At 49.0% G+C, this 17,019-nt stretch overlaps 1 protein-coding gene across 1 annotated transcript in view; it reads right to left on the bottom strand.

Annotated features, from left to right (window-relative positions):
- LOC129693449 (polyunsaturated fatty acid lipoxygenase ALOX15B-like) overlaps positions 1-14,157 on the bottom strand; it is a 49,729-nt gene extending 35,572 nt beyond the window's left edge. Inside the window, exons 1-6 of the mRNA XM_055630264.1 lie at positions 14,072-14,157; positions 12,223-12,293; positions 10,703-10,875; positions 9,914-10,054; positions 8,946-9,149; positions 7,136-7,222 (exon numbers count right to left, since the gene is read on the bottom strand). Coding sequence (XP_055486239.1) covers positions 7,136-7,222; positions 8,946-9,149; positions 9,914-10,054; positions 10,703-10,875; positions 12,223-12,293; positions 14,072-14,157 — 762 coding nt within the window. The remainder of the gene's footprint in view (positions 1-7,135; positions 7,223-8,945; positions 9,150-9,913; positions 10,055-10,702; positions 10,876-12,222; positions 12,294-14,071) is intronic.
- Between the last annotated feature and the right edge of the window lie 2,862 nt (positions 14,158-17,019).

The raw sequence follows: 17,019 nt of genomic DNA, 5'->3' as shown, positions 1-17,019 counted from the left end.
TATATCATGGGAACCAGATCCTGGGGCAGAAGCTACAGATGCATTCTCACTGCACTGGGGGAAATGGTTCATTTATGCATTTCCTCCTTTCTGCCTCATCTATCGGGTACTACGGAAAATTCAACTAGACTCGGCATCTGGGATTCTCATAGTACCTGATTGGCCTACCAAACCATGGTTCTCGGTGCTTCAGGATTTGGTGCTAACACCATATATTATTTTAAGACATAGTCCTCAGTTGCTGGTGCATCCGGTGACTGGGGACAGCCATCCTTGCCATAATTATCTGAATTTATTGGTTTGTAGACTCTGAAAGAACCACTTCGGCATATGGGTCTATCTGATAGAACTGTGGACATGATCACAGCAGCACAGAGAACTTCGACTCAAAAACAGTATTTATGTCATATTAAGAAATGGACTAAATACTGCCTGGATAACAATCTAGACCACAGAAAGATGGATGTTCCAGCTGTGCTAGAATTTCTCACAAGCCTGCACTATGAAGGACTCAGTTACAGCACGGTCAATAGTGCTAGGAGTGCCTTGTCGAGTTATTTATGGGAAGGCACAGAAAGACAGGCTGTGGGCTCACATCCTCTAGTAGTAAAACTGTTACGAGGCATCTTTAACAAAAACCCACCAAGGGCTAGATATAGCCAAATCTGGGATGTGAGTGTAGTCCTAACCATGTTACGGAATTGGTCACCGGCTACAGCATTAACGCTGAACAAACTCACTATGAAAATGGTAATGCTAATGGCGCTGGTCACAGCGTAAAGGGTCCAGTCATTGCAGAAATTAAGATTGGATAACTTCACTGAGGCGACAGGAAGTTTGATTTTCGTGATCCAGGACCTTATTAAGCAAAATAGACCAGGATCAGCGGGTTAGGTCATAGAGTTCATAGCCTACCCGCAGGACGAACGCCTCTGTGTAGTGAAACACATTGTGTTATATATTGACAGAACAAGGGCTATCAGAGGCAATGAAAAGGCTTTTTTTGATTAGCCATAAGAAGCCGTACCATAAAGTCTCGACTCAGACCATTTCACGGTGGCTGATATATTGCTTAATTCAGGCAGGAGTGGACACTAATGTATTCAAATCTCACTCCACCAAGGCTACAACTACATCAGCAGCTAATCGCCTTGAGGTACCGATGGACAAAATCCTCAGAACTGCAGGATGGTCATCAGAGAAAACGTTTCACAGATTTTACAACAAACCAGTTAGAAAAGAAGAAACGTTTTCGGGCAAAATTTTAAGTTCTATATAATTTATACCTGAAGCTTACAAGGTTTATGAATTGATTTAATAAATATTATTTACCATTTTTTGTTTAAAATGTTGGTATGAATGTATTTCTTGAATACCAGTAACAATTTCTCCCAAACTACCAAGGCAGTTATGAAGCTTGGACTCGTTCCACGGCATGAGGTCACAGAGCTTTGAAATCTTCACGAAGTCACTCACGTGACTCCGAAGTAAAATAGTAAGTGTAAAGGAAACTAGACGTTGTCCATAGTCCTTTAGCTAGGTCTTTATTTAAACACTAATAACACACGTTCCAGTACTAACCACAACTGGTCTACACACGTACTGGAACCTAACAGGGAGGGAACATGCAGAGACTACAGTTATACTATAAAATGTGGGAGGGACGATATGCTAATGAGGTAGTTACATATATGGTTGCATGCATAACCATCTACATCCCTTCCTGTAAGATAATAGCAGCAGCAGGCAATTATACAGACCTGCACATAATAACAATAATGGTCAGAGAACATCCCAAACTAAGCATAATCACCATACCGATCAGGAGGCCGCACAACTCTGCCAGAGCGGGTCCGTACACCACCCTCACTCCCCTCTCCCAAAGGCAAAGGCAGCGAAGAGCGGGGGGACGGAATAGGCAGCAATGCAGGTCGGGAACTAGAAACCGGCGAGGCAAAAAACGAACTAGAAGGGGAGGACGAAGAAGAAGAACCGACAGGAGAGGACCTTGGGGAACGAACAGGAGAGCCGAGATCAGGTTTCACAGGAGCAGGTTGGGTAGGCGCTGGAATGACAGCAGGGGCACATGGGATAGCCCGAGGAGGAGGAACAGGTAAAGGAGTGGATGTGGACGGAAAAGAGACCGGTGGAGGAGGCTCATGGACAGCACGCAAATGCTGGCGACTGCGACGATATACAGTGCCCTCGTAATCCACCAAATAGGAGCGAGGGGAGTCAGCCAGCCCTACAACAGTAGCAAGTTTGGAAAAACCAGTAGAAGTCTGCATGCGAACCACCTGGCCCGCGGAGAGGGGAGGTAGAGGACGACAAGACTTGTCATGAGACCGACGCTGGATCTCATGGCGATGAGAGATGCGGCGGTGGACCGCCTCAGGGGAATGAACCACAGGAGTCAGGGATTGTTGAGAAATGGGCATAGGAGGACGGAGGACGCGAGACATGAGCCATTGGGCAGGAGAACCCAAAACCCCATCGCGGGAAACATTACGCAAATTCAAAAGTCCTTGGTAGAAATCACAATTTGACAAACGAGACTGTTCCAACAAAGTCTTAGCACTGCGCACAGCACGTTCTGCCAACCCGTTGCTCTGAGGGAATTCCGGGCTGCTAGTGTAATGGGCAAAGTTCCACTTAGTCACAAAGGCAGCGAACTCAGCACTAGTGAACTGCCGGCCGTTGTCAGTTTGTAGCTTCACTGGAGATCCAAACGTGGCAAAGTGACGGCGCAGCTTACTGATGACCATCTCCGAGGTGATGGTGGGAAGAAGATCCACATCAAACCAAGATGAATATGAGTCAACGAGTACCAGATAGTTCTTCCCACGCCACTCAAAGATATCGGCGGCCAGCGAAGACCAGGGCATTTCAGGTGCCGGCTGTTGTAGCAGGGGCTGTCGTTGATGGTGAGGGGCCATGGAGTTGCAAGCAGCACACGCAGCAACACGAGCCTTGATGTACTTGGCCATAGCAGGCCAATAGTATTGCCCCTGGGCATGTGCAACGGTGGCGTCAGCACCCGGGTGCCCGGAGTGTGCAGCAGAATAGTAGGCATCATACAACGAGGCAGGAATAACCACTTTGTGACCCTTAATGACAATACCATCCCGAAGTACAAGCTCGTCCCGAACAAGGAAGAACGGCCTCACGGCAGCAGGCAGGGAGTGTGGCTTGCAGGGCCAACCACGCAGAATAACAGCAGACAGCTGCTGCAAATCAGAGTCAGCAGCGGTGTGCTCAATCAGTGTCTGCAACTGCTTTGACGGGACGAAATTAACGTTGAGGACATGCAGATCAGATTGTTCATATGGATGCTGTACACAGGAGGACAAAGGCGCCCGCGACAGGGCATCAGCAATATGCATTTCCGTGCCCTTCTTGTACACTATGTCAAACTCAAAGCGTTGCAGCTGTAACATCATCTGCTGCAATCGGGCCGGGGCAGCATGAATGGGCTTATTAAGTATGGTAACCAGCGGCTGGTGGTCCGTTTCAACTGTGAACCGCACACCGTAAAGAAAATCCCTAAACTTCGAACAGGCAAACACCACAGCCAGGAGCTCCTTCTCGATTTGAGCATACCTCTACTCCGTGTCAGTCATTGTGCGAGAAGCAAACGAGACAGGCAGCAGAGAATCACCTTCGCAGAGCTGCATGCAGGCAGCACCGAGGCCAAAACGGGAAGCATCACAGGTCACGACAATCGGCAACTTGAGGTCAAAGAATCGCAGTACAGGAGTGTCAGTCAGCTGCTTTTTTAAAGTGTCAAAAGACAGTTGGTGCTGTGGGCTCCAAGACCAGGCAACTTCCTTCTTGGTCAGAAGGCGCAGCGGCGCACTTAGCTCACTGAGGCGCGGGATAAACTTGCCCAAATAATTAACCATCCCGAGGAACCTTTGCAGACCTGCAACATCAACAGGGGCAGGAAACTCTGAAATAGCAGTGGTCTTGGCAGGGTCGGGCTTCAGACCCCGAGAGGTGAAAATGTGTCCGACGTAAGAGACCTCAGACAGTCGGAACCGGCACTTGGAGGGATTCAGCTTGAGGTTTATCTGACGAGCACGGTCGAGCACCCGGCGGAGATTGCGGTCATGCTCCTCGACATCCCGGCCGTACACAAGGATGTCATCTACAATGATGGCACATGGGAGCCCGGCAAACAACTGCTCCATGGAGCGCTGGAAAACCTCGCTGGCGGAGCTAATCCCGAAAGGCATTCTGAGGAACTTGTACCTCCCAAAAGGCGTGGCGAAAGTGGTGAGGTCGGACGACTTGCCGTGCAGAGGAATCTGCCAGAAGGAGCTTCTGGCGTCAAGAACAGAAAACACGGTGGCTTGGCCCACCTGGGCAGCTACATCCTCGACAGTCCGCATAGGGTAGTGTGGTCGCTTGATGGCAGTATTCAGATCCTTCGGGTTGATGCAGACCCGAATCTCGTTCTTGCCCTTCTTCATGGTTGCGACCATGGTGGACACCCAGCTGGTGGGCTCGCTGACAACTTCCAGGACTCCCAGGTTCACCATTTTGTCCAGCATAGCTTTAACCTTGTCCTTCATTGCAAACGAAACCCTATGAGACGGACGGCACACTGGGGTGACAGATGAGTCAATGGCAATCTTGTATACGAGGGGGAGCTTCCCCAACTTGTCATCAAAAAGATCGTGGTATTCGGACACGGGGTCTAACTTTACCCGCACCTCATGGACAGTACTGTCAAACGCAACCAGGCCCAGATCCTGGCAAGCCTGATTACTTAGCAGAGGCACACAATCACAGTCCAAAACAAAAAACGATAAATCACGAGATGTCTTCTGTAGCTTGCAGTGGAAAGTTACCCTCCCCACAGGAGTCAGCTCCTCCCCACCGTAGGCTCTCAGCACCGATCGATCAGCAGACAGTTGCTCATTATTTCTTATCTTGTGGAAGAGCTTTGTTGAAATAACAGAGACTTTGGCTCCAGTATCCAATTTCGCTGTGAAGGTCTTGTTATTGACAGTGACTAGCACCGATGGGTCGGGGAGGCGAGTCTGGTTGTGCAGCAGAGCGTAAACACTAGCATCCCCCATCGAAATGCTGGAGTCAGACTCGAGGGTGGAATCCTCCTCAAGCTGAGAATCAAGGACATTGTCGATCCTTTGGAGATTGTTTAGCACCTGGCGAGGTGGCTGAGCCACGTTCCCACGGGAACGGCAAACGGACGAGAAATGGTTAAACTTTCTGCAGTAGTTACAGGCTTTTCCGATAGCAGGACAAGCAGCCTGTGGCAAGTGACCATATCCACAATTAGAGCACTTTCTGGCACCCTGGGGGCGGGGGACAAACTGGGGGCGAAACTGTGGTCTGGAATTGCTGGGTGCCCTTCGTGGCACGGACACAGTGGCCACAGCGACGGTGCAGTTCCCAGAACCTCTCTCCCCACTGGCCGGAGCAACGACCTCAGCTAGCCTGCAGGCATGCACAGCTTCATTTAACGTGAGGTCAGGTTTCCGCATTAAATCAGTTCGCAGCTTTTGATCAAGCATTCCATTAACTAGTATGTCCCGCGTGAGCTCGTCACGTAACTCACCAAAACGACATCGCTGCGACAGGTGGCGGAGGTCAGCAATAAAACATTCCACCGGCTCCCCAGGCTGCTGCTTGCGGGAGAACAAACGTGTTCGTTCCAAGATACGATTTGAAGGCAGGTCACAGATCTCCGTAAACTTTCTTAGCAGACAGGCTGGGTCGTTAGGAGATTCTGCATGCTCGACAACCTGGTTAGCCGCGTCCAGGACTGCTGGACGGTATTCAAAGTGCTTAGCTCTCCTCATGGCATCCGGACCAGCGAGATTCAGCAGCAAGGATGCTCTGAGAGCAGGAGAGTCATTGTGGTGTGCGATGTTCACATAATGATTGTAGTCCATTACAAACGTCTCCCATCGCTCCGCGATGTCAGCATCAAAAACTAACGGGGAAGGCTTGCGACACGACGAAGCCATCCTTGCACACACTTACAAGATAAATGAATTAAAAAAAACCCGATAAACAGAGGCGCAGATTTACACTGGCTGACACCATGTAAAGGAAACTAGACGTTGTCCATAGTCCTTTAGCTAGGTCTTTATTTAAACACTAATAACACACGTTCCAGTACTAACCACAACTGGTCTACACACGTACTGGAACCCAACAGGGAGGGAACATGCAGAGACTACAGTTATACTATAGAATGTGGGAGGGACGATATGCTAATGAGGTAGTTACATATATGGTTGCATGCATAACCATCTACAGTAAGATTAAACGAAAACTTACCAGTTTGAAGTTTGATCTTTATTTTATGAGGAGGAACGTTGAGGGAATACGTGCCCTCCGCTCCCACCCTCATATGGTCATATCTTAAACTGGTATCTCTTTAATAATCTTACTATCTTAGGTCATTATAGTGTATCTGTGACCTCACACCGCTGCTTTGAAGAATGACACGCATGCGTTGGAAGCGGGTTCTTCACGTATTCCCTCAACGTTCCTCCTCATAAAATACAGATCAAACTTCAAACTGGTAAGTTCTCGTTTAATCTTACTATTTTAGGTAACTACTAAAAAAAAAAAACCTCACCCCTCATCCTTTCGTTTTCTCCCTCTCTTCCCCTCCCCCCTCCCCCCCTACCCCCCCCCCCCCCCCCCCCCCGGGCCCCACCTGCTCTCATGAGTCTTACCCCCTCCGTTTCCACCTACATTCATTCTTCTAACTTTAAAATGTGCAACTCCTCTTTAAAATTTCACACCTTCTGCCTTTCATCTCTGTCCAATTATCTGCCAATAAATAAAAAACCCGCACCCAAGCTTTGTCCTGCCCTCTCCTCTCTTCCAACTCTCTCCCCTCAAACCACAATCAGTCTGAAGAAGGGTCACGACCCAAAACGTCACCTCTCTATGTTCTCCGCAGATGCTGCTTGATCTCTGAGTTACTCCAGCACTTTGTGTCTTTTTATGTGGACCACATTCTGTGCTTCCTTGTGTCAAAGGATTGTTTTGTGTCGTATGATTTGACAAGTCTCTGACTGAGAAATAAGGATTTCTGAACAGCCAATACATCCTAAATACTTCCAATAAAAAAATGGAATATCAGGCTCACCTGATCAAAGATGCCACCTTCGGAGATAAGGAGATCCCTCGCTGCAATATTGATGTGCAACGTATATTTCACATGAGGCATCAAAAGCTGAAATGAGAAAAGTTTGAAGTAACTTTGAGCAACTTTATGCAAGATAAAGATAAACTTCACCGTCAGTTAATGTGTTGAAGGGTGTGTGATGTAGGTGGGAGGGGACTGGACAAGGGGTTGGGGGGGATAGGATGGAATCAAGGAGATGAGCTCTGTGGGGGAAAGAACAGGCAGAGACAATGCGTCTGCCAGGGGCAATCTTGCTTGTAGATTTTGGGGAAGAAATAGAAGTGGGCCTTGCGAGGCTGTGGAGCGGTGAGGTTGGAGGCTGTGGAGGGGAGATCGCCAGAGGCAATGAGATTGGAGATGTCTGGGAGATAACGGCTTGGTGTTGGGGTCCATCTATGGGTCATGGTCAAAGGGTGGGTATGTGGAGGTGTCTTAGAGTTGGCGCCTGGCCTCAGCACTGGAGCTGTCCTGACATCAAATATTCCTTATCAATGTTACTGGGCCTGAGGACGGAGGGAGCAAATACTCTTCCACTGATGGAGACGTCACACAGACATGTGCAAGAGTTGTTCTGATGAAGGATGAGTGGGTAGGGGTGGATTGTGAGGACATGTAGAGGGAGGGGGAATGGGGAGTGGGGGAATGAGGGAGGGGAACATGGTGGAGGGTGGTTGCTTGATCATTTACTTTCTCCAGTTTACAAGCCCCCCCCCCCCACCCCCCACCAAGAGTTCTCATTGGAGAGATCAGAATATTTTCTTCCCCTTTGCTCCAGCCATTGTTCTTAGATACATAGAAAATAGGTGCAGGAGTAGGCCATTCGGCCCTTCGAGCCAGCACCGCCATTCAATATGATCATGGCTGAGTTTGACTTGACTGTTTTTATGTTTTGTTTAAATCTGAACTGATTGGATCGCATACAAACCAAAGACTGTACCTCGATATATAACATTTGTAATTCTAGATTTTAATTTATTTATTAATAAATGTAAAAGTGCTGATGGATGTTTTTTGTAAAATTGTGAAAGGCTTTATTTACTCAGCATCCTTTTCCCAAGGTGGAAATATCAAATGCTAGAGGGCAAAGCTAGAAGGCGAGGGGGCAATGTGGAAGGGAGGTGTGTGGGGCAAGTTTTTACTTTCCACAGAGGGCAGTGGGTGCCTGGGATGCGTTGCCAGGATGGTGATGCCGGCAGATACAAAAGTGTTTTTAAGAGAGTTTTAGATAAGCACATGGGATATGGATCATGTGCAGGCAGATAAGGTTTTGTCTAGGCATCATGTTCGGCACAGACATTGTGGGCTTCAGGGTCTGTTCCTGCACTGTTCATTTAGAAAGCCACATGGTCAGGCAGGAAATGGGGGGAGGGGGTGTATGGTGTATATTGACCTGGTACAGGCAAAGGCTGACATCATGGACAGCACAGATGTGTTGGGCTGAAGGGCCTGTTCATGTGCTCTGCTGTTCACTTAGCCAGGCACACGGTCATGCAGGGAATGGTGAGATAGGGACCTTGTAAGGGCAGAGGACATTGGCCACATGGTCGGCACAGATGTGAAGGGCTGAAGGGCCTGTATCAGTGCTGCACAATCTACATTCAAATCTTCACTCTCGACTACAAGTGCTGTGGACATTGGAAGAACATTGACCGTGGCTTGAGTGGAGAAGGTTAACTCCACCGTCATAGTGGGGCAAAGCTGGTGGCTCACTCCACCAACTGCTCCACAGCTCTGCTTTGTTCAGAAGACACTGTGGTTGACCTGTGAGTACCTTGAATATCGGGTGTGCACTTGCCAGCCTGCGTAAAGTTGCGATGCCAAAGATTTCACCAAACAGGTGTGTCCTGAGCAAGTGTGAGACCAGCTGGTGAACCTGTACGTCAGCGTTGCGGACCCACATCTTGGCCAGACACCAATCGCACTGGCTGTCGCTCGGGAGAAATATCGGGCTCTCCGGCCCAGGGTGCTGGGTGATCTGTTAATAACACAATTCACAGGTGACTCTTGCAGTAAACCCAAGGCAAGAAGAATGACATGAGTGAGACATGACAGCAGAGAGCAGAGGTGACAAAGTGGTAGAGATGCTGCCTGACAGCACCAGAGACCCGTGTCTGTTTCCACGCTGTATCTCTCAACTAAACTACACTGAGGACAGCAGCATGAGGAGGAATTTCTTTAGCCAGAGAGCACAGCCTCAGAATTAAAGGACGTACCTTTAGAATGGAGATGAGGAACAAATGAATTAGTCAGTGGGTGGTGAATCTGTGAAATTCATTGCCACAGACAGCGTAGGTTTAAGGTGAGGGGGGAAAGATTTTATAGGAACCCGAGGGGTAACATTTTTATACAAAGGATGTAGAGAACGAGTTGCCGAAGGAAGTAGTTGAGGCAAGAACTATTGCAAAGTTTAAGAAACATTTAGACAGGTAGATGAATAGGATATGGGCCAAACGCAGGCAGGTAGGACTAGTGTCAGTGGGGCATATTGGTTGGCGTGGGCAAGTTGGGCCGAAGGGCATGTTTTGAAATTGAATTACTCAATGGAGGCATATAATTGATCAATTCAGAGAAAGGAAGAGACAGACAGAAGAGGAAAGTCTCAGACATGCAAAGCCCAAAGAACTTCATCAGCAGGAGATGAGTAGCGTTACTTTAAGAGTAGCCCTGGAGGAAGAGTGAGAAAACAGCTGTTTGGGAAGGATGCAGGAGCAGGGCTGGTGGGGGTGGGCGAGACCGTACCTGGATGGCAATGGGGAGTAGTTGGTTCATTGGATTTGCATACAGAAGACACATTGGTGCTCCAAGATATTCATGGCCAGCTTCCGGATTGGCTTTAATTCCATCCAGCATCTCGTAGTCAACAAGGTATATATTCCCTTTCTGTAATGAGAACAGGACCAGATATGTGAAAATAACTGATGGGCTGCATCAGCAAGCAAGTTTCACATCCAACAGAAAGCCAGGATGGATGCAGTCTTGTTCCTAAAATTCTGCTGCAAAATGGTCTTGTTAATGACTGCTGAGTTAATTAGTACTAGCACATTTCTTGATTAAACCAGGGGCATTGGCAACCTCAGGCTGCAGACACAAAGCTGGCTCAGTCCTTGTGTCCTTCAAGGGCTGGTTGCAATATTGGTGGCTTGCCTGGATTGGAGCGCTACAGCTGCAGGGAGAGGTTGGATTGACTTGGATTGTTTTCTCTGGAACATCAGAGGTTGAGGGGAGACTTGATAGAAGTATCTACAATTATGAGAGGCATGACTTGGTCATATGGATTCAGAACTGGTTTCTTCAGAGAGGATATCTATTCAGAGAAAACATTTGGAGTAGTGCGTGCAATTCTGGTCACCCCATTACTGGAAAGATGTGGAGGCTTTGGAGAGGGTGCAGAGGGGGTTTACTGGAATGTTGCCGGGATTAGAGGGTTTTAGGTGCAAGGGAGAGGTTGGATAGATGAGGATTGTTTTCTCTGGAACAATTGTTGTACCCCAAGTACGCGCTGATGTTCGGAGCCGTATTGCGACTGACCTGGACTTCCTGCTGTAGACTGGTATTTGACCCAAGAAAGGGGCCGACCATTTGCTCTGTAACGGGGAACTTTTCTGGAATCTCTTTACACTGTTTGATGAGTACGGGGTTCGATCCGTTCAGGAACTGATAACCAATGAAACTGTCGTCTTGCCAATGCTCCATCACATAGTCTGAGGAAACAAAGCAGACACATGTTCATCTCATCCCACATTGGAAAAATGGACATTTGTTCTAGTTTAGTTCACAGATACAGCAGGGGAACAGATCCTGCAGCCCACCGAGTCCACACCGACCGTCAATCACCTTCACACCAGTTCTATATTATCCCACTTTCTCTTCCATTCCCTACACACTCGGGACAATTGGTACAAAAGACATTTCACCTACCAACTCGCACATCACCATGAGTGTGGGTGGAAACCAGAAAACCCAGAGGAAACCCTCAAGGTCCCAAGGTGGACGTGCAAACTCCACACATACAGACAGCACCCGAGGTCTGTATCGAACCCAGGTCTCCGGCACTGTGAAGTAGCAACTCTACCAGCTGCGCCACTGTGCCACTCAACTTCATCAACGTGGGGTAGTAAGATTTCTTGTAAATTATAATTAAAAAAAATAAAAAATATATATGTTTCTATAAGATACCCCTCATCCTTCTAAACTCCAGTGAATTCAAGCCTAGTCTTTTCAATCTTTCCTCATATGACAGTCCCGCCATCCCAGGGATCAATCTCGTGAACCTTCGCTGCACTGCTTCAATCACAAGGATGTCCTTCCTCAAAATAGGAGACCAAAACTGTACACAATACTCCATGGCACTGTGTCCGTCTCTCCCACTCAGCATATACTCAGAGGCTACATGTCACTTGAGCAGACTGTCACTGGACATAAGTTCAAGAGGTGTCAGATGAGTCCCCTGGGAGGCTTTCTGCTCCACTGGCCCTTCCCCTCACCCAAGGATTCCTGCCCCTCCAACACTTCTCAATCAGTAGCAGAGTTTCCAGCAGTGTTGAAGCCATGCCCAGCCTGGGTTGGTCCTTGTCCTCTTGGCAGCAGTGTTGGGCATTATAGAGAAGGGCATCACAGCCCTGCCCACTACCCACAGCCCCCTGCAGGAAGCTCCCTACACACAGTGGTTAGTGACAATGTGGGTGGTGGCAGTTCTGTACCAGAGACAGTGAAACCTCGGGATGTTAACTCCATAAGACCATAGGCATAGGAGAAGAATTAGGCCATTCGGCCCATTGAGTCTACTCCAACATTCAATCATGCTGATCTAATGCTCCTGTCTTTTCCCCATAACCTTACTATTCACAAACCTATTATTCTCTGCTATAAAAATACCCAATGACTTGGCCTCCACAGCCGTCTGCGGCAATGAATTCCACAGATTCACCATCATCTGGCTAAAGAAATTCCTCCTCATCTACATTCTGGAAATACATCTGAGGCTGTGCTTGGAGAAGAGAATATGGGCAGCCGAGACACTGGGACTCCGGCTCTGGAGAAAAACGTACCTTGGACTGAACTTATGTAGGTTTTCATAAACGAATTATGTTTCTGTTTGCCCAGATTCAGTTGTGAAATGCTGCAGAAACAAAGACAGAAGGAAAAGGTTCAGCCGGACATGAAGGGCTGCCGATGTCAGGTGTTTGTTTCACAGCCATCCAGATGTTTTGGTCGACCCAACTGCAGACCACAGCTGGGAACAGCTGGAGTTTGCAGCGTGGGGTCACACCCTCAGCGGCACACTGCAAGATCCACTGTTGAATGTAGTGTGAGAATAGGCCTGGGAATGGCCACAGCAAGGACTCTGCATGCAGAGATGGTGGGGAGAGTTGGGGAGCGGAGTGGTGGCGTGGGGTGGGGTGGTGAAGGGAGGGGGGGGGAGGGGAGGGGTGGGGTGGGGAGGGGAGGGGTGGGGAGGGTAGGGGTGGTGAGGGGTGGTGAGGGGGTGGTGAAGGGAGGGGTGGGTCGGGGTGGTGAGGTGTGGGTGGGGTGGGAGGGTAGGGGTGGTGAGGGTGTGGTGAGGGAGGGGAGGGGTGGTGAAGGGAGGGGTGGGGAGGGGTGGTGAGGGGAGTGGAGGGGTGGTGAGGGGAGGCGTAGACACCAGGAAACGCACGCATGGAAATGTGGGCAGCATGGAGTGGTGGTGTGGCATGGGCACACTCCTGTGGGGTGGGCATGTGTGGGCAGCAGGAAGTAGAGGCAGGGTGCAAGTTTCAGGCGCCGCATCTGGTCACAGATTGTAGGGCAAGAAACGGTGGCATTACGGAAGAGTTGCTTCGTTGCAGCACTTAGTGCCAGAGATCTGGTTTCGCTCCTAACTACATAGAAACATAGAAACATAGAAATTAGGTGCAGGAGTAGGCCATTCGGCCCTTCGAGCCTGCACCGCCATTCAATATGATCATGGTTGATCATCCAACTCAGTATCCCGTACCTGCCTTCTCTCCATACCCCCTGATCCCCTTAGCCACAAGGGCCACATCTAACTCCCTCTTAAATATAGCCAATGAACTGGCCTCAACTACCCTCTGTGGCAGAGAGTTCCAGAGATTCACCACTCTCTGTGTGAAAAAACGTTCTTCTCATCTCGGTTTTAAAGGATTTCCTCCTTATCCTTAAGCTGTGACCCCTTGTCCTGGACTTCCCCAACATCGGGAACAATCTTCCTGCAGGTGCTGTCTGTACGGACTTTGTACGTTCTCCCCGTGACTAGCGTGGGTTTTCTCCCACAATCCAAAGGAGTACCGGTTTGTAGTTTAAATGGCTTGGTATCAGTGTAAATTGTCCATAGTGTGTGTAGGATAGTGTTAATGTGTGGGATTCAGCGATCCCCACACATTAACACATTGTCCCCACTAGGGATAATGTTTACATTAACCAAGCCATTTTACCTACGGACCTGTTTGTCATTGGAGTGTGGAGGTGCTCGGAGAAAACCCACGCAGGTCACGGGGGAGAACGTACAAACTCTGTACAGACAGCACCCGTAATCAGGGATGGAACCCGGGTCTACAGCAACTCTACCACTGCGCCACCATGGGCTCGATGGATCGAAGGGCCTGTTTCCGTGCAGTATGTCTGAACTAAACTAAATCTGGGTTAAAGCCTGGGTGCAGATCAGAAGCCGGGCTCTCAGTGGACAGAGAGGTCACATGTGGGCTGAAGGCAGTGGCCCGGTGATACCACTGACATGAACATGACGTGGCGGGCAATGGGCTGCAGACTGAAGGATGATTTAGTGCCAGCACCGAGCACAACAGGAATGGGTGACGTTCTGGGTCGGGACTCTCCGTACAAACTCCAGGAACCCCAACCGGACCCATTTTGAGCATCGCCCCATGCTGTTTCCATACTTACGCCTCCTCAATGGCGAGGAAAATGCCCATTGGTCTTTCAAGTGGGATCTTGGCATCTCTCGGCAAGTCCTTGGCTTGTGTTACCATGGTTACCATAGATTTGTTTTGTATCGTGATTGTAATTAAATAAATTATTTTTGGTAAAAAGACAGACAGGCACCATAAGGCCATAAGACATAGGAGCAAAATTAGGCAATTCGGCCGGTTGAGTCTGACATCATGGACAGCACAGATGTGTTGGGCTGAAGGGCCTGTTCATGTGCTCTGCTGTTCACTTAGCCAGGCACACGGTCATGCAGGGAATGGTGAGATAGGGACCTTGTAAGGGCAGAGGACATTGGCCTCCTCCACAGTGTCTAGTGCACTCCCCTCTGCTCCCTCTATATTCGAGGCTAGCAAGGGTGACCAGAGCTGGGCTGGTCTACAACAAGGGCAGGCGGACGAGTGCAGGAGTATGCCAGGGGAGCAGGAACATGAAGAGCTGCTGGGTGTCGTGGGCCGCTATGCGGCACCCCCACGCGCAGGAAGATCACTGGAACCTAAGATGGCAGCCAGTATAAACCACCTTTCCAACAAAGCCCTGCAGGAGAAAGTCCTTCTGGAAGCTTTAGAAGAGTATACAGCACCAGAAAATTGTGAGGCACTAAAAGTAAAAAGTGTCAACAATCAAATCTGGAGACAGCTGCGTCAGCAGATTCTCAATCAAGCACTTAAACTGCAGCGGATCCTGAGGCTTCTAACATCGGCAATCACCGCCTTTGCTCATTCCACGGAACATACAGACATGAACACCTGCCAACAGGATGTGTTAGCACTAATGTGCAACACACAATATGAGATCAATAATCTCCGGCGGGACAATATAAGACCTGCCCTCAACCCCAAATATGCGGGGCTATGCAAAACCCCTACAGCAGAAACAGAGGCACTGCTGTTCGGGAAAGACCTGAATAAAAGGTTGAAGGACATAGAAGAGGCAGCTAAACCTGTTGGCCTCATGAGGGCAGGCCCGGGAACGAGCAGGACATCACATCCGACACCCAGCTGGCAGCACCCCTCGGCATCCACCAGTCGACGCCCACATCCAAGGACTGGTGAAAGCTCGGGGACCGCTGCTTATTACCCCCAAAGGTCTTTTTTAGATCAGGGCCCAGAGCGGACCCCATGGAAAATTAGCCGCCCCCCGACAGCACCAGCATACCAGCAAAACAGAGCCTACAAGAAAAAACAACAGAAGAAACGACAATAAACATGGAGGTAGGTGGGTCTGGTTCCTGCCAGCATACACAGAACAAGGGTGCTCTACTAACTGGGGGGGCGATTACACTTGTTTAAAAAAGCATGGGGTACTGTCACAAATAACAGATATATACTCAATAGTATTAGTGGATACAAAATTGAATTTAAATCGGGCATATTACCGCCAGTTCAGCATGCGCCCCAAAGGGTATTTTCTCCCTCCGAGAAAGAGAAGCGAGAAGGACAAGCTGAACTGGAAAGGCTCACTGCAAAAGGAATCATTGAAAAGACCAAACATGAACCATTGGAATTTGTATCGAATATATTCACTAAAACTAAAAAAGATGGTGGATGTCGCATCATCATTGACTTAACATCACTAAATAAATCTGTTGAGTATATACATTTCAAAATGGAGACGTTTGTTACTGCCAGACAACTGATCTCCAAGGGATACTTTATGGCATGCATTGATATTAAAGATGCTTACTATCTAATACCCATACACTAGGATCATTGCAGATACATTGCGAAAATCCGTAACGTTCCACGCTCCATAGGGAGGGTTCTGGTGGAAGTCGCTGATTGGTGGAAGCAGACTAGAGGAAGCAGCTGATTGGGTGCAACCTCGGGTTAGCATTTGTGCTTTCTGGTTAAAGGTACAATGCTTTAGTAAAGGTACAGTGAGCCAAGGGTATAGTGGGCTAAAGGTACAGTGCTTTTTGTTTATATAATAAAGGGCAGTTTAAAGGTCACGAGGGAGCAGTTTCTATTGTATTATACTGGTATCAGATCCAGGGTAAGGCGGGAGAATGACAGTCAGAGCAGTATACTGTTCTGGATGTCAGGTGTGGGAGGTCATGGTGTTGGATGGCCCTCCAGACGTCCACATCTGCACCAGGTGCAGCGAGATGGGGCTCCTAAGGGACCATATTAGGATCCTGGAGCAGCAGCTCGATGACCTCTGTCTGATCAGGGAGAGTGAGGAGGTCATAGAGGGGAGTTATAGAGAGGTGGTCACTCCAAAACCACGGGAGAGAGACATGTGGGTCACGTTAAGGAAGGGCAAGGGGCAGAGGCAGGAACGAGTGAGTACTCCAATGTCGGTACAACTCGCAAATAAGTACTCCTGTTTGAGTACGGATGGGGGTGACAGCCTACCCGGGGGTAGTGACAGCGGACGGGCCTCCAGCACAGAGACCGGCCCGGTTGCTCCAAAAGATAGAGGAAAAAAGAGGGCAATAGTAATTGGGGACTCTATTGTTAGGGGGTCGGATAGGCGATTCTGTGGACGCAGTCGGGAGACCAGGATGGTGGTCTGCCTCCCTGGTGCTAAGGTCTCGGACGTGTCTCAACGCATCCACGATATCCTGAAATCAGAGGGAGAGGAGCCTGAAGTCGTGGCACATATAGGTACAAATGACATGGGTAAAAAAAGGGAAGAGGTCCTGAAGGGAGGATTTAGGGAGTTGGGAGGAGAGTTAAGGAAAAAGACCAAAAAGGTAACCATATCAGGATTACTGCCTGTGCCACGCGACAGTGAGAGTAGGAATGGAGCGAGGTGGAGGATAAATGCGTGACTGAAAGACTGGTGCAGAGGGCAGGGATTCAAGTTCCTGGATCATTGGGACTTCTTTTGGGGAAGGTGGGACCTGTACAGAAAGGATGGGTTGCACTTGAACCCGAGGGGGACCAATATCTTAGCGGGGA

This window comes from Leucoraja erinacea, unplaced genomic scaffold (assembly GCF_028641065.1).
Source record: "Leucoraja erinacea ecotype New England unplaced genomic scaffold, Leri_hhj_1 Leri_297S, whole genome shotgun sequence".
NCBI lineage: Eukaryota > Metazoa > Chordata > Chondrichthyes > Rajiformes > Rajidae > Leucoraja > Leucoraja erinaceus.
The sequence above is the reverse complement of the archived record's forward strand: the minus strand, read 5'-3'. Positions and strand labels throughout refer to the sequence as shown.